At 43.0% G+C, this 17,664-nt stretch overlaps 1 protein-coding gene across 2 annotated transcripts; it reads left to right on the top strand.

The window, feature by feature from the left end:
* Positions 1 to 710: 710 nt before the first annotated feature.
* Positions 711 to 10,820, top strand: gpn2 (GPN-loop GTPase 2). 2 transcript variants are annotated; one of them, XM_072247178.1, is made up of 6 exons: positions 711 to 916; positions 2,034 to 2,490; positions 7,780 to 7,936; positions 8,628 to 8,788; positions 9,931 to 10,061; positions 10,463 to 10,820. In XM_072247178.1, exons 2-6 carry the CDS (start codon positions 2,074 to 2,076, stop codon positions 10,575 to 10,577), a joined length of 981 nt encoding a protein of 326 aa, XP_072103279.1. In that variant the 5' UTR covers positions 711 to 916; positions 2,034 to 2,073; the 3' UTR covers positions 10,578 to 10,820. The 2 variants fall into 2 exon arrangements, with proteins under 2 accessions (XP_072103279.1, XP_072103280.1); XM_072247179.1 differs by having other exon boundaries at positions 711 to 934.
* Positions 10,821 to 17,664: the final 6,844 nt, after the last annotated feature.

Below are 17,664 nucleotides of genomic sequence, written 5' to 3'. Positions count from 1 at the left end.
CTGCCCCCTGATGGAGCACACTGGTGCCGACGCCTCCCTCCCGGCAGCTATGAGCAGGCAACACCGCGGCTTGAGGCCTACTCGTCACACATACAAGATTATCAGAGATACAATTACGTAATATATTTATATATTCCCTGAGCCCATTGCTCTTCCGAGAGAAGATGGGTGGGGGGGACAGGGCAGCCTGGATGTTGTGCCACGCTGTGCACAGGCTCCAACAATACTAATTATGAATGGCCACTATTTACCACTCCATCCTAAATGTCCTTGAGAATGGGGTAGGTACCACCACCTGGATCACAGCTGCATCCTAAACTACTCTCTGAAAAGATCCAGCATCCTCTTGATGCTAACAAGGTAACTGCAAAATAAAAATTTTAAAAATGGTAAAATTTTGTACCATAGATAGAACTAATATTCACTTCTGCTGAGAGAGGAAAAGAATTAACACTTCAGATTAGGAACATTTCATTTGGTATGTGGAATAGTAGGAATCGCCGGTAAAAAGACGCTGCAAGCATATTCTAACTTTACTGCAATGTTAGTTGTTTTTCTTCTCTCTCACACACACATACATAATGTATTTATAAACTCTTTGGCCTGCCTGGCGACCTCAGTCAGGTCTCCAGCCATCCCAGTGCCAGTACAACCGGCAGCCGTGTCCCAGGTCGAAACGGCGCATGCTCAGTAGCGGCGGTCCACGCATGCTCAATCGCGCCGGCACAGCCTGCGGCCTTGGTCCCGGCTGGGAGAGGGAGAGGGAGAGCGCGAGCGCGGCTTCTGGCCGGTGCGCGTGTGATCTGGAAAGTCTTTCGGTAGAGGAGGCTGTCTTTGGGAAAAAGCGGCCAGAGCAGCCATAAACAGGCTGGCCGGCGCTTTGACTAGACTGCCGAAGTCCGAGGGCAAGCAACCGGTATGTGTCGGAGCGGCGGTGAGTCCCGGTGCCGAAGGAACTCCTGGGAGTCTGCACAGCATCCGGTCGTAACACTGCTCCTGCTCCTGAACGATAAAAATCAAAACATACAACCTCCTCAGCGCGTCAAGCAGCTTTAAAAGGGAGGAACGGAGTGAACAGGAGTGGGGTTTATTGGCCCTTCACCCCTCATTATCCATGCAGTCCTAACCTCAGCATCACTCTCACGCTTCCTTTCCCCATCTCCCTCGATTCCCCAAAACGCAATTCAAAGGCCTCGGCTGGTCTGCCTTAAATATAAATTTAAATCGGTTTATAATTCCCACGTACTGAGATACAGTGGAAAAATCGTTCTGCAGGTCATCACGTCGGTTTCTTGAGAGAGAAAAAAACACGGAATAAAGTTTTGCCGTTTTAGAGAAAAGTGCTTTCGTATCTTCTGCCTGATTGGGGGTGGGGGAGAAGGGAGTGTCTGGGATGGGTGCTGGCCTTTGATTATGTGACGCATCTTTAAAACTCGGTGAACGTCAAAAGTTATGCTAAATTTCTTTAGCCTCCCGAGGGAGTAGAGGTCCTGCATCCACGGCCGGCCATCCGAGAAAAGTTATGACCCTCTTTCAGAATTGAGAAGTCTGCCTCTTAATATTCTCTGTCTTAAATGGGCATTATTATTGATCTGAAAAGTTGACAGTTTCCCTATGTCTCATCTGCTAAATACTTAAGATTTTTTTTTGCTTTAGTGTTGTTCTAGAGGTTTGTGAATGAAACATTTGGTCTTGGGGAAAGCTGTAATGCAGATTTGGAATACTAGGCAGATATTGAGGGCATTTTTCTGTTGCCTCTGTGACAACTTTGTGCAAGACCTATACAGCTAGTCCCTGCTTCCTAGATCCCAGCAAACTTCTCTTTAAGTATTTATCTAATTTTCTTTTAACTATCGACTCTGCTTCCATTTACCTTTCAGTCAGTGTATTCCTGATTGTATCAGCTGTGATATTGTACCTTATGGTAAATTGTCACAATAAAATTTTTATTCCTGCAGCAACTACACTATTTATCACACTGTCAGCAAAGGACACTAGCTGGATATCTTCTGAATATCCTCTCTCTGTTCCAGGTCTGTAGAGCTGTAATGAATCCTTGGAGATCCAAGTAGGATGGCAGAAGAAAGCAGGCATGCCATGGTGATGTTTGGCCAGGTGGTTATTGGGCCACCTGGCTCGGGGAAGACCACGTACTGTGCAGGGATGCAAGAATTTCTTTCTAAGCTAGGTCGCAAAGTTGCAGTGGTAAACCTTGACCCCGCCAACGATCTCATTCCTTACCAGTGTTGTGTGGACATTGCAGAACTGGTGAAACTCGACGATGTTATGGATGGGCTTGGGTTGGGCCCCAATGGAGGACTTATTTACTGCATGGAATACTTGGAGGCAAACCTGGATTGGCTGCAGGGCAAGTTGGAACAGTTCAAGGACTGTTATTTCCTGTTTGACTGTCCTGGTCAGGTGGAACTGTACACGCACAACTGTTCTGTGAAAAACATCCTTGCACAATTAACCAAATGGAATGTCAGGGTGAGTTCATATTTAGAAACATAGAAACATAGAAAATAGGTGCAGGAGTAGGCCATTCGGCCCTTCGAGCCTGCACCGCCATTTATTATTATCATGGCTGATCATCCAACTCAGAACCCTGCACCAGCCTTCCCTCCATACCCCCTGACCCCTGTAGCCACAAGGGCCATATCTAACTCCCTCTTAAATATAGCCAATGAACTGGCCTCAACTGTTTCCTGTGGCAGAGAATTCCACAGATTCACCACTCTCTGTGTGAAGAAGTTTTTCCTAATCTCGGTCCTAAAAGGCTTCCCCTCTATCCTCAAACTGTGGCCCCTCGTTCTGGACTTCCCCAACATCGGGAACAATCTTCCTGCATGTAGCCTGTCCAATCCCTTTAGGATCTTATATGTTTCAATCAGATCCCCCCTCAATCTTCTAAATTCCAACGAGTACAAGCCCAGTTCATCCAGTCTTTCTTCATATGAAAGTCCTGCCATCCCAGGAATCAATCTGGTGAACCTTCTTTGTACTCCCTCTATGGCAAGGATGTCTTTCCTCAGATTAGGGGACCAAAACTGCACACAATACTCCAGGTGTGGTCTCACCAAGGCCTTGTACAACTGCAGTAGTACCTCCCTGCTCCTGTACTCGAATCCTCTCGCTATAAATGCCAGCATACCATTCGCCTTTTTCACCGCCTGCTGTACCTGCATGCCCACTTTCAATGACTGGTGTATAATGACACCCAGGTCTCGTTGCACCTCCCCTTTTCCTAATCGGCCAACATTCAGATAATAATCTGTCTTCCTATTTTTGCCACCAAAGTGGATAACTTCACATTTATCCACATTAAATTGCATCTGCCATGAATTTGCCCACTCACCCAACCTATCCAAGTCACCCTGCATCCACTTAGCATCCTCCTCACAGCTAACACTGCCACCCAGCTTCGTGTCATCTGCAAACTTGGAGATGCTGCATTTAATTCCCTCATCCAAGTCATTAATATATATTGTAAACAACTGGGGTCCCAGCACTGAGCCTTGCGGTGCCCCACTAGTCACCGCCTGCCATTCTGAAAAGGTCCCGTTTATTCCCACTCTTTGCTTCCTGTCTGCCAACCAATTCTCCATCCACATCAATACCTTACCCCCAATACCGTGTGCTTTAAGTTTGCACACTAATCTCCTGTGTGGGACCTTGTCAAAAGCCTTTTGAAAATCCAAATATACCACATCCACTGGTTCTCCCCTATCCACTCTACTAGTTACATCCTCAAAAAATTCTATGAGATTCGTCAGACATGATTTTCCTTTCACAAATCCATGCTGACTTTGTCCGATCATTTCACCGCTTTCCAAATGTGCTGTTATCACATCCTTGATAATTGACTCCAGCAGTTTCCCCACCACCGACGTTAGGCTAACCGGTCTATAATTCCCCGGTTTCTCTCTCCCTCCTTTTTTAAAAAGTGGAGTTACATTAGCCACCCTCCAATCCTCAGGAACTAGTTCAGAATCTAACGAGTTTTGAAAAATTATCACTAATGCATCCACTATTTCTTGGGCTACTTCCTTAAGCACTCTAGGATGCAGACCATCTGGCCCTGGGAATTTATCTGCCTTCAATCCCTTCAATTTACCTAACACCACTTCCCTACTAACGTGTATTTCACTCAGTTCCTCCATCTCACTGGACCCTCTGTCCCCTACTATTTCTGGAAGATTATTTATGTCCTCCTTAGTGAAGACAGAACCAAAGTAATTATTCAATTGGTCTGCCATGTCCTTGCTCCCCATAATCAATTCACCTGTTTCTGTCTGCAGGGGACCTACATTTGTCTTTACCAGTCTTTTCCTTTTTACATATCTATAAAAGCTTTTACAGTCCGTTTTTATGTTCCCTGCCAGTTTTCTCTCATAATCTTTTTTCCCCTTCCTAATTAAGCCCTTTGTCCTCCTCTGCTGAACTCTGAATTTCTCCCAGTCCTCAGGTGAGCCACTTTCTCTGGCTAATTTGTATGCTTCTTCTTTGGAATTGATACTATCCCTAATTTCTCTTGTCAGCCACGGGTGCACTACCTTCCTTGATTTATTCTTTTGCCAAACTGGGATGAACAATTGTTGTAGTTCATCCATGCAACCTTTAAATGCTTGCCATTGCATATCCACCGTCAATCCTTTAAGTGTCATTTGCCAGTCTATCTTAGCTAATTCATGTCTCATACCTTCAAAGTTACCCCTCTTTAAGTTCAGAACCTTTGTTTCTGAATTAACTATGTCACTCTCCATCTTAATGAAGAATTCCACCATATTATGGTCACTCTTACCCAAGGGGCCTCTCACGACAAGATTGCTAATTAACCCTTCCTCATTGCTCAAAACCCAGTCCAGAATAGCCTGCTCTCTAGTTGGTTCCTCGACATGTTGGTTCAAAAAACCATCCCGCATACATTCCAAGAAATCCTCTTCCTCAGCACCTTTACCAATTTGGTTCACCCAATCTACATGTAGATTGAAGTCACCCATTATAACTGCTGTTCCTTTATTGCACACATTTCTAATTTCCTGTTTAATACCATCTCCGACCTCACTACTACTGTTAGGTGGCCTGTACACAACTCCGACCAGCGTCTTCTGCCCCTTAGTGTTACGCAGCTCTACCCATATCGATTCCACATCTTCCCGGCTTATGTCCTTCCTTTCTATTGCGTTAATCTCTTCTTTAACCAGCAACGCCACCCCACCTCCCCTTCCTTCATGTCTATCCCTCCTGAATATTGAATATCCCTGAACGTTGAGCTCCCATCCCTGGTCACCCTGGAGCCATGTCTCTGTGATCCCAACTATATCATAATCATTAATAACAATCTGCACTTTCAATTCATCCAGCTTATTACGAATGCTCCTTGCGTTGACACACAAAGCCTTCAGGCGCTCTTTTACAACTCTCTTAGCCCTTACACAATTATGCTGAAAAGTGGCCCTTTTTAATGCTTGCCCTGGATTTGTCGGCCTGCCATTTTTACTTTTGCAGCAGACAGGTAATGCTTCTGTAGAGGAAACACCCAGTGCTTCAGAAGTGACCTTGAAATATCTGAAGTGTTGCTGTTCTCCTGTTCACGGACACTGCCCATTACCACTTCTGCCTCTCAGCACAATGTCCCTCCTTCCCTACCCGGAGGTCTGTTAGATTGCAGCTGACCTCAAAGGCCAGAGTCCTGGTTTGTGGTTCCTGGTTCAGTCAGACTCGTCGTATAGGACCTATCATTTAGTCAATTTCCTGGGTTCTTATACAGTCATACAGCACAGAAATAGAGCCCACCATGCCTATGGCCACTATCACCGACTGATCCATACTAATCCCATTTACCAGCACCCGGTCTGTGGTAGACTCTGCCTTGGCAATTTAACTGTTTATTGAGTTACTTCTGAGAAGTTGTGAAGCTACTTGCTTCCACCAGCTTTTTAGATAGCAGCCATCCTCTAGGTCAGGTGGATCCCAACCTCCTTGTATGCCATGGACCAAGGGATCTGTGGACCCAAGGTTGGGAGCACCTGCTCTAGGCCTACTGTAAATCTTTTACTTTAAACCTAAGCGTTTTGGTCTTAGATGCTTCTACGATTGGGCAAGTTTCTTATTACCTGTCAGATGAATGCCACACGTAGCTTGTATAACCATCCCCCCCCCTCAGCATCCTCCATTCCAAGGAAAACCAGTCCACTTCATAACTGAAACGTTCCATCCCAGAATCTCCTCTGTACCCTCTCCAATGCAATCCTGTCTTTCCTGTAGGCTGGTTGCCCAGAAATACACACAATATTCTAGCTTGGCCTCTCCTGGCATCAGAGATCGGAGTTCAATTCCGTCGTCATCTGTAAGGAGTCTGTACATCCTCACTGTGGGTTTCCTCCGGGAGCTGCGGTTTCCTCCCACAATCCAAAGACACACCAGTTGTGAATTGTCCCGTGCTTAGGGTAGGGTTAAATCGGGGACTGCTGGGCTCAAAGGGCACTGTATCTCAATAAATAAAGTTGTATCAAGACCTCCCTCTATTTATATTCTCTGCTCTGATTAATGAAGGCAACCATCCTATTTGCCTCTTCGTCACTGAGGTTTAGAGGCCAGAGGAAAGGTTGGGGATAAATTTTATAGACTTTTTTTTAACCTATTTCTAGGTAGTAATGGATTTTAGATAATTGATCATTTTTCGTTGTAATTGTGTTCCTACAGTGGCCGAGGTCATTGATCATTAATCTCCAATGTCTCCAAATACTACACATTCAGTATAAGTTGGCTTACATGTGAGACGATGTATATTTGTGGTGAATTAATCCAAATATAAATGTGTCACGCTTATGTCCTGATTTGCAAAAGATAGCGGCACAGATCTGAGGGGAAAGCATAAATTACTGATGGCATTAAGACTATTGGCAGTGACGAAAGCTGCACTGACATCCAACAATCAGTAACTCCTCCATGTAAGTTCAGCTTATAAATTGAGAACAAGGTGAAACATAGAAGCTGTCAGAACCCTGAATCTGGCCAGAAACCTGTTCCTTAGTCTTCCCAACTCTGAGCCTACTTGTATAATGACAATCTTATTTCACTACAACAGTATAAAACATCAAATGCAATCCATCTCACCGGACACCAAGAGACGTACTCTCAGTAATACACAGCCAGTTTACAAGTAAGCTGGTAGTCAGTAGATAACAAGAAATTAGATTTTTTTTAAACTGTAGAGCAGATAGATCATCAGAGATCAGAGACTCATCATCAGAGATCCCCATCACCCAGGCCATGCTGTCTTCTCGCTGCTGCCATCAGGTAGAAGGTACAAGAGCTTCAGGACTCGCACCACCAGGTTCAAGAACAGTTACTATCCCTCAACCATTGGGCTCTTGAACAAAAGGGGATAACTACACTCACTTGCCTATCCATTTGGATGTTCCCACAACCAATGATCTCACCTTAAGGGCTCTGTCACGTTATCTCAAATTTTTGTTACTTAGTGCAATTTATTTGCACATCTTATTGTCATCTGCACTCTGGCTGATCTTTCATTGATCCTGTTATAGTTACTGTTCTATAGATTTGCTGAGTATGCCCACAGGAAAATGAATCTTCTTGTATATGGTGTCATATCTGTACTTTGATAATAACATTTACTTTGATCCCACAAAACGGGAACACGAGTTAGCCTGGGGAAATGTGCTTTGAGGCCCAGAAGTTAGCACACTGAGCCCAGTAAGGAAATAGTGTATTAACCTTGTGTAAATCTGCTGTGTTATTGTCTTATAGTTAACAGCTGTTCACTTGGTGGATTCTCATTACTGCACTGATCCAGCAAAGTTCATCTCTGTCCTCTGCACATCTTTGTCCACAATGCTGCACGTGGAGCTGCCTCATGTTAACGTCCTCTCCAAAATGGATCTTATCGAAAAGTTTGGGAAACTAGGTAAGGTTGTTTGGCCCCTGAGTCTGTGGAGAGAAACGACTGGCTCTGGAGTTAATATCAAGCCGTAAAGTGCTCCTTGAATTTAACTCTGGGTCCAGAGTTCAGTCTTTAATTTCTGAAATTGATTATTGACCATCAGGAATATATTGATTTCTGTTAATTCAGTAATTATATCAATATGATTCATGACAAATGCATCACTGTAACATTGAAACAGCGAGCTGTTGGTCACTGTTGTAGGAGTGCTATCTCTCTCCCTCACTAGTGAGAGAGAGAGCCTGTCTATGAGATGTCCATGTGTTGGGATGGACAGTAGTTTGTGATGAATGTGATCTCTGGGGGTGGGGGCTTTGCTGTTGTTTGTATGGTGGGGGCGGGGGGAGGTTTTTGCTTCTGCTGCTGCCTGTGCATGGGTTGGGGGGGGGCTGGTTTTGCGTTCTAACATTTTCTGTCGTTCATTCTTTGGGTTTTTTTCTGTTTCATGGATGTGTGTGGAGAGTAAGAATTTCAGGTGGTATACTGTATACATTCTCTGATATTTGTGGATGTCTGTAAGAATTTCAGGCTGTATACTGTCTACATTCTCTGATATTAAATTGAACCATTGAACTGTTGTAATAGCGAAGGTGACTTCACAGGAGCAAAAGGTTATCACATACATGGGCATTCACTTTGGCTGTGTGTTTTTAAGCATTTAACCTGGAGTATTACACTGAAGTATTGGATCTGTCTTACCTGTTGGATCACTTGGTCAAAGACCCTTTTTTCAAAAACTTCCGACAATTAAACAAGAAGCTTGTAGAAGTGATTCAAGATTACAGCCTGGTCTCCTTTATCCCTCTTAATGTGCAGGTGAGTGCCTATCCACTAACAGGTCTCCAGCAGCACCAAGAGGTTAATTATTATTTGAGGATATTGCAGATGATGGAGGAAATGGGTATTGGGATTATTGGGCACATATTAAGTGTTAGGATTTATAGTGATGATGGGTATGTATTGTGATTGTGAGGGGTTATGTCATGGGCTTGAGTATATGTTCAAAGTTCAAAGTAAATTTATTATCAAAGTACATCTATGTCTCCACGTACAACCTTGAGATTCATTGTCTTGTGGGCATACTCAATAAATCCATAAGATAATAATCACAACAGAATCAATGAAAGACCGCAGCAACTTCAATGTTCAAACAATGTGCAAAAGACAAGAAACTGTGAATAAACAAAAATAAAGAAAGAATAAACAATAAATACCGAGAACATGAGATATATGAAGGAATATAAGTCTTTTGAAAGTGAGTCCATAGGTTGAAGGGAAATAACTGATCCTGAGCCAGGTGGTATGAGTCCTGAGGCTTCTGAACCTCCTTCCTGGTGGCAGCAGTGAGAAGAGAGCATGTCCTGGGTGGTGGGATGGGGGCCCTGATGATGGATACTACTTTCCTACAACAATGTTTCGTGTAGATGTGCTCAATGGTGGGGAGGCCTTTACCCATGATGGACTGGGCTATACCCACTACTTTTTGTAGGATTTTCCATTCAAGGGCATTGGTGTTTCCAGGCCAGGCTGTGATGCAGTCTGTTAATGTATCCGATAGAAGTTTGTCAAAGTCTGTGAATGTATTAAGAAGTAAGGAACATGGAAAGTAAATATGGGGTGGGAATATCTTGTAAAGAGAAATTAAAACTGAAAGATCGAGCATATCATATACACAGTTAATTTTTTAAGTTGATGACCATTGATCAGAATCCCCTGTACTCAAATTTTATCGCCTTACTGTTAAATATTTTTCCTAATCTCTAGTTTTATTTTGGATTTAATTCACCGGTTTGATATATGCAAATATACAGGTGTTATGAGAAGCATAGATACGATGATGAGAGTATAATACTCAGCTGAGTGAATTTTTAGGTTTCAGCGTGAGGATATATCAAATGTTTCTTTAAGGCTATTAGTTGTACATTGATATTTGAAGGATAGACTGATCTCTTCCATAGGATAAAGAAGCAATGAAGCAAGTAATGAAAGCTGTTGATAAAGCAAATGGATATTGTTTTGGGAACTCTGAGCAAAGAACTTTGGAGGCTATGATGTCTGCAGCAGTGGGAGCAGATTTCTATTTCAACAAGTATCCTTTACAAAGATAATTTACTCAGGACTGTTGTGTGTCAGACCAGCAGGGCAATCTGGTCTCTATCCTTTCCCTTTCCCCACTTCCACTTCCTGCTCCTTGCCCTCTATATTGCTCCTGTGAGCATTATAATTAATACATTAAATTATTTAAAGTAAAATTATTATCAAAGTAGACTTATGTCACCATATACAACCCCGAGATTCATTTCCTTGCAGCCATTGACAGAAAATACGAGAAACACAATAGAAGCGATGAAAGACCACACCCAACAGGAGAGGAAAAACAACCAATATGCAAAAGACCACAAAAAGTGTAAATACAAAAAGAAAGTTAACATTAGTTAATTAATGTGTATTTGCTGAACTTCCAAAATATTTTTCCTTAGCTATAAATAGATCCATGGATGCCCAGGAGAAATACACAAGATCCGTTGAAGAGAATATGGAGGAGGAGATGAGGCAGTTTTCCACCCGAATGCAAAATTCCAGACAGTGTGATTCCACTCACTGAATGCAATGGAGTGTTGTGACGAGAGACTGGCCAAGAGGATATCTCACAGCATGCTTGTTGCTTCCAGATGTGGGAGTTGTTGTTGTTTTCAGCTTTATTGCAATTGGGCCTTGGGATCACCTACTGATCATTTTTAACCAAGCAGACCAGGCAACATGTTCTTTTTAAAATTTTTTTGTTGTGAATTTGATCTTTTTATTGTCTCCTGTTCTTCCACTGTATTTAATAAAGATATTTAGTTTCGGTATATTCTACTCCTCCAGATCATTAACATGACATCTTTTTAGAGATTCATTAGATCTGCAGAATCATTCATGCCAGGTTTACTGCTGTTGATTACAAGGTTACTTTGCAGCCTCTAGTATCAATCCTTTAAGGGAATCCAAAAGCAAACCATTTGGTCAACCTTCTTCTATACTGTATGAGATTCTATATTACCATATCCAATTTAATTTTATCCTTTTGAGATACAGTGTACAATAGAATAGGCCCTTCTGGCCCTTCATGTTGCCCTGTCCAGCAATCACCTGGTTTAATCCTGGCCTAATCATTGGACAATTCACAATGAACAATTAACCTACCAACTGGTACGTCTTTGGACTGTGGCAGGAAACCGGAGCACCCAGAGGAAAGCCAAGTGGTCACGGGAGAATGTAGAAACTCCTTAATGACAGCAGCGGGAATTGAACCCAGGGTGCTTGTACTGTAATCATTGTGCTTTACCACTACGCGACCATGCCGCTGCTAATGATTAGCACAGTTAACTCTGGAGTCAATGGCAATGAAACCCAACTGAAGGAATCAGCGACACAATGTTTCTTTCATTTGTAGGAATCAGCAATCCTGAATGAGACAGGCTGGCTGAGTATTCCTCATTTTATATTCCAAATGGCTTGGTTATTAATGAAGCCCACTGCTTCATTAATGTAGAAGGTTTTGACTTATTTCCAAGCACTGTGGAGACTCCGGCAACCGCAGTATTTTGGTCCAGTGGTGCAGTTCTAGTCACCTAGGTTCAGTCCTGACCTATGTGTGGAGACTGCACATTTCGATCACGACCACGCAGTTTCCTCCAATATCCTAAACGTGTGTGGCTGGGTAGAATTACAGTAATCGGCTGTTGTAAATTGTCACTGTTGTGTAAGTGAGTGGTAGAATCTGGCAAGGGAGGGAGGATGATGGAGAGGATTAGTAGAGGAGTGAGATTGTTTGTGTATTGGCATTCACTTGACTGACCAAATGGCCTCCTATATTGTAAGGAAATATGGAAGCTGATGTGACTGACTAAAACAGCCACATGAAAACTGTAACTGGGTAGTTTAAGCCTTTAATCACACAGCAGACCTCCAAGAGAGAGAATCTCACTCTCTTGACACAATGTTTTATAACTTGACAAGCAGTCAACTAGTTTCAATTGCTATAATCACCTACTTTAACACTTTAAATATAGTCAGGTAAGTTTACAGAATTATATCTTTATAATTGTAGTACACCACAACTAGCAGAACTGCTTTGAATATTCCGTATTGGTGTTTGTTCCAAAAGCCTATGAGTACAAATTCCAGACGCCTGAAATACTTATACCCTTTTTACAGTGTTTAGGGATAGTTTCATGAATATACAACTATGCAGAAGGTGAAATAACAAAACAGTCCTGTCGTGGACTGTCACAAACACAAGAAAATCTGCAGATGCTGAAAATCCAAAGCAACATGCACAAAAATGCTGGAGGAACTCGGCAGGTCAGGCAGCATCTACGGAAAAGAGTAGTCAATCGACGCTTCGGGCCAAGACCTTTCTTCAGGTCCTGATGAAGGGTCTCGGCCCAAAGCGTTGACTGTTTACTCTTTTCCACAGACACTCCTGGCCTGCTGAGTTCCAACAGCATGTTGCGTGCGTGTACTGTCTTGAACAGTGCCGTAAGATACACCTTTAATAATATGCTCATAGCAGGAACGTACTTTTTTTTATTTGTATAGCGATACAGTGCAGATTAGGCCCCTGAAGCCACATTGCCCCAGCAACCCCCGATTAACCCTACCTAATAATGGGACAATTTACAAAGGCCACTTAACATACCCGGTACGTCTTTGGACTGCGGGAGAAAACCGGAGGACCCAGGAAAAACCCACGCATTCCACTGGGCAGATATCCAGGGACTCCTTACAGAATGGTGTCAGAATTTAACTCCAGACTCCGGGATGCCACGAGCTGTAATCGTCTTTCCCGATGTAGTTTCAATGGGACACTATCATAACGTCCCACACCCAATGATTGCTTTCACTGGCCACAAAGTATCAGCTGGAAGTTAAATTATTTACAATTTTTCCGAAAACTGGTTCTCATTTTAGTTAATCCATGATTATGCTATCCATAACGTCATAACTCCAGACGATCCCTAACAGAAGGCAGATACCGTAATCTGGAGCTGCTGATTGGATATCATACACGTGTATGGTAGAGTTCTGCTGTCACATCAACTGAAAATCTGACCTAGATACCTAAAATTCTTTCCATACTTGACCTGCCTGCAGCTATTTGCAGACGAGGGGGAAGAAAAGACTTGTTTGTGCAGCATAGAGTTATATCTAATTGAGAAGGGAAAACAAGTGCCAGTATTACTTCGCTGATTAAATACAGAGCCCGATTGCTATGGCACACTTGACTGTCCCAAATCTGAGTGAAAGTAAGAAGCAAGCAAGAGGCCATTCCTTAAGATCATGATTGATCTTCTGCCTCAGCAATATCTTTCTGCCCTGTTTCTTTTTCCCCTGATTCCTATACTATTCAGAAATCTGTGACTATGAATACACTTAGTAACTGAGATCCCTTGGCACTCAGGGTAGAGAATTCTGAAGATTCACCACCCTTTGTGCGGGAAAATTCCCTTTGATTTCAGTCCTAAGTAATGCATCATTAATTGATTGTTTCTCTAACTGCCTGATTTAGCCTTCTCCATCAGTAAAAATGTTCTCTGTGAATTACTACTGAAAAGCCCTTTGAAAATCTTGCACCTTTCTATTATATCCACCTTTTGTGATTCTGAGTTCTACAGAGTTTAGAGGTCTAGTCTACCAATCTGTTTCCTGCTACTAGACTAGCCATCCTAGGAATTACTCTCAAAAACAGTAGATCCTTCATTTAAGCACACACAAAATGCTGGAGGAACTCAGCAGGCCAGGCAGCATCTATGGAAATGAATATATAGTCAACATTTCAGGGCTGATGATCATTCATTGAGTGTGGGCTAATAAGAAAAAGTAGCACTTATTTAAGTTGCCTAACTTAAATCCAACACACATAACTGGATCCTTGTGTTCTTTTGGGGTGCCATTTGGTAAAATAACTGAGAAGTTAAAAGACAATCACTTGTGCCCTACTTCACATTGAGAATCGTGTCCAGTATGACTGGAAAGCTGATGTCCCTGCCTCATACCTGACCTAAATCACCAGCAGAACTCTGTTGCTCCCAGGAGCTCACAGAGGTTTATCCCTGGCCCTGTGATCAGTCTGGTCCTGGTGCTTCAGGGGACAGCAGGCAAGAGAAAATGGCCTCTCTCATCTTAAAAGTTTCATCTTATTTTTCAGCTATTTTAAAATATTTTCTAACCCAAATTCCTGGATAGCAGATAAAAAAGTGGTAGAAGAGGAAAGAAAATAACCCATTTGGTCCATTCATTGTGCCGCACTGTATGACGTGGGTGATTGTGGTGCTTCCATGATTATGGTTGTTCTACAGAAATGGTTATTCTACAAAAGTGGTTTGCCATTGCCTTCTTCTGGGCAGTGTCTTTACAAGATGGGAGACCCCAGCCATTATCAATACTCTTCAGATTGTCTGCTTGGGTATGGGTCGCGTAACCAGAACTTGTGATATGCTCTAGTTGTTCATACGACCATCCACCACCTCCTCTCATGGCTTCACATGACCCTGATTTGGGGGCATTTTTGTAAAGTGTTTCAGTAAATCTGAGGAATAGTCTCAGTGAGAAGTGTTCACTTTGGATTCCTCGTGGGTCAATAGTGAGTAGGTAATAAACAGTATTAGGATGTGATTGCTGGCAGTTATGAATAATAATTTCACTTGGGGCATTCTGCAAGAAGCTATATTAGCAAGGGGCAAGATCATCATGGCTCATGGTGGGGAGTGATGATTAGGTCTGCTTGGTTATGGAGGAATTGAGTACATCTTCACTAAACAAACTGGGGTGCGGCATCCAGATCTCAGAGTACATTTGTTATCAAAGTATGTACAATCCTGAGATTTGATACAGGCAGCCACAAAACAAAGAAACCCAATAGAACTCATTAAAAAAAGACCATCACTGTGCAGGGAAAAAAGAACCAAATCATGCAAACAAAAAAGTAAGCAAATAAGAATCAGAACTGAAGTTCACAAGAGTGAGTCCACAGCCACGAAGTCATTCATCACTACAGCTGATCCAGGAACCCATTCGCTGTAGGCCGGAGCCTCCGTTCAGCACAGAGATGGGTAAACCTCACAGAGGAACGAGCTGAATTGCCCGTCACTCGCCTCCAGCCCCGACACCCTCACCTTTTACAATCTGTCCCAGTGCTTAAATCATTGAAGCCTTGGGTTGTTCCTCACTCTCGGACACGGGCCCTCATGCTCCGATATGCTTCAGGCCCAGGCCCTGCCGCCTCGATTTGACCCATACCCAACCTTTCCAATTCAGCCTAGCACATAAATCGATCAAACCTCGGATCTCATCTCACTTTCGACTGTGTGTTACCTCCATTCACCTCGATTCTGCCACATTGAATAGCTTCCAAGTCTGCTCCAGCAATGGCCAAACATTGGTTCATTCAGAACAAATGGAATGAGAGTCAGAAAGTAAGTCCAAAAGCACAGTAAGGTTGATCTAAACACCATAAATTACCTTTCAAAGGCGCAATCCTCTGTTCTGTAGCATAATTGGTGATATGAGCAGGGGTCCTCAGGTGAGCCAATGTAGGAACTACAAACTTCAATAGATGCAGCAGAAGCTGCCTGGCAGGTGGGTGGCTTGTGAGGTGGTGCCTTCCTTTCCCTGAGCTTCTGTATGTTCTAATGTACGCACTCAAGATTCTCTAAGCCTTCCCAAATACTCCTGCTCCACTTTGAGTGTTTTTCGACCCTCGGACTCTCGACAATCCATTGGGTTGTTACATTTTATTTAAGAAGGCTTTGACAAGGTCCTTGAATATTTTTCTGTCAATTACACGGCATGACAGTTTGGGATTAAAAGGGAGAAAGTATTGATTAAGTGGGTAACAAGATATATATATATATATATAAAACATTTAGATGAGGGGTACCAAAATAGAGAGAAGGTGATGGAAGAAGTTGAGAAAGAGGATATTGTCAGAATGTTTTCCTGTGTGTGTGTGTGTGTGTGTGTGTGTGTGTGTGTGTGTGTGTGTGTGTGTGTGTGTGTGTGTGTGTGTGTATGTGTGTAGTTCCTTTGAGTCTGTGTAGATGCATACATCAGAATGCTCTTTATTGATTACAGCTCAGCATTTAACATCATCCCCTTAAAACTAATCAGAAAACTCCAAGACCTGGGCCTCAGTACCCTCTTGTGCAATTGGATCCTGGATTTCCTCATTTGTAGACCCCAGTCGGTTCAGGTTGGCAAAAACATCTCCTCCACAATCTTCATCAGCACCGAAGCATCACAGGCCCCCTGTTCTATTCGCTTTACACCTATGACTGTGTGGCTAAGTACAGCTCCAACACCATATACAAGTTTGCTGATGACACCGTTGTTGTGGGCTGTATCAAAGGTGGTGATGAATTAGCATACAGGAGGGAGACTGAAAATTCGGCTGAGTAATGTAAAATAACAACCACCTCTCACTCAATGTCAGCAAGACTAAAGACCTGATTATAGGCTTCAGGAGAGGGAAACCAGAGGTCCATGAGCCAATAATCATCAGAGGATCAGAGGTGGAGAGGGTCATAACTTTAAATTCCTGGGTGTCACTATCTCAGAGTGTGGACACTTGGCCAAGTGGTTAAGGCTTTGGATTAGCTACTTGAAGGTCGTGAGTTCGAGCCCCAGTCGAGGCAACATGTGTTGTGTCCTTGAGCAAGGCACTTAATCTCACATTGCTCTGTGGCGACACTGGTGCCAAGCTGTATGGGTCCTAATGCCCTTCCCTTGGACAACATTGGTGTCATGGAGAGGGGAGACTTGCAGCATGGGCAACTGCTGGTCTTCCACACAACCTTGCCCAGGCCTGTGCCCTGGAGAGTGAAGACTTTCCAGGTGCAGATCCATGGTCTCGCAAGACTAACAGATGCCCTTATTTATACTATCTCAGAGGACCCATCATATAAATGTAATAGCAGCGCCTCGCCTTCCTCAGGAGTCTGTGGAGATTTGGCATTCATCAAGAACCTTGGCAAACTTCTATAGATGTGTGGCGGAAAGTGTGCTGACTGGCTGCATTATGGCCTGGCATGGGAACACCAATGCCTTTGAGCAGAAAATTCGACAAAAGGTAGTGGATTCAGCCAGCACATCACAGGTAAAACCCTCCGAACCATTAAGCTCATCTACATGAAATATTGCTGTAGAAAAGCAGCACCCATCATCAAAGACCATCACCACCCAGCTCTTTCCTTGCTGCTTGTCATCAGGCAGAAGGCACAAGAGCCTCAGGACTTTGCACCACCAGGTTCAAGAACAGTTACTACCCCTCAACCATCAGGCACTTGAATAAGAGGGGATAACTACACTCATTTAAGGACTCTTTTATCTTGTTATTTCATGCTTGTTACTATTGCTATTTATATCTGCATTTGCATTATTTGTTGTTCATTGATCCTGTTTATAGTTACAGTTCTATAGATTTGCAAAGTATGTTCACAGAAAAAGAATCTCACAGTTTTATGTGGTGACATGTATGTATTCTGATAATAAATCTTACTTTTTTAAAAACTTTGAATTAAATCTGTGCAACAGAGCCTTATCTCCAGTCATCTTCTGTTTGGACCTAAATCTTACTTTGTCAGACGCTTGTGGTAGCTGGCGTGTAGAAGTTATTCCATACTAATAGATTCTATGCATGGTCATCTTCT

This window comes from Mobula birostris, chromosome 30, assembly GCF_030028105.1.
Source record: "Mobula birostris isolate sMobBir1 chromosome 30, sMobBir1.hap1, whole genome shotgun sequence".
NCBI classification, from domain to species: domain Eukaryota; kingdom Metazoa; phylum Chordata; class Chondrichthyes; order Myliobatiformes; family Myliobatidae; genus Mobula; species Mobula birostris.
This window is presented reverse-complemented; position numbering and strand designations above follow the sequence as displayed.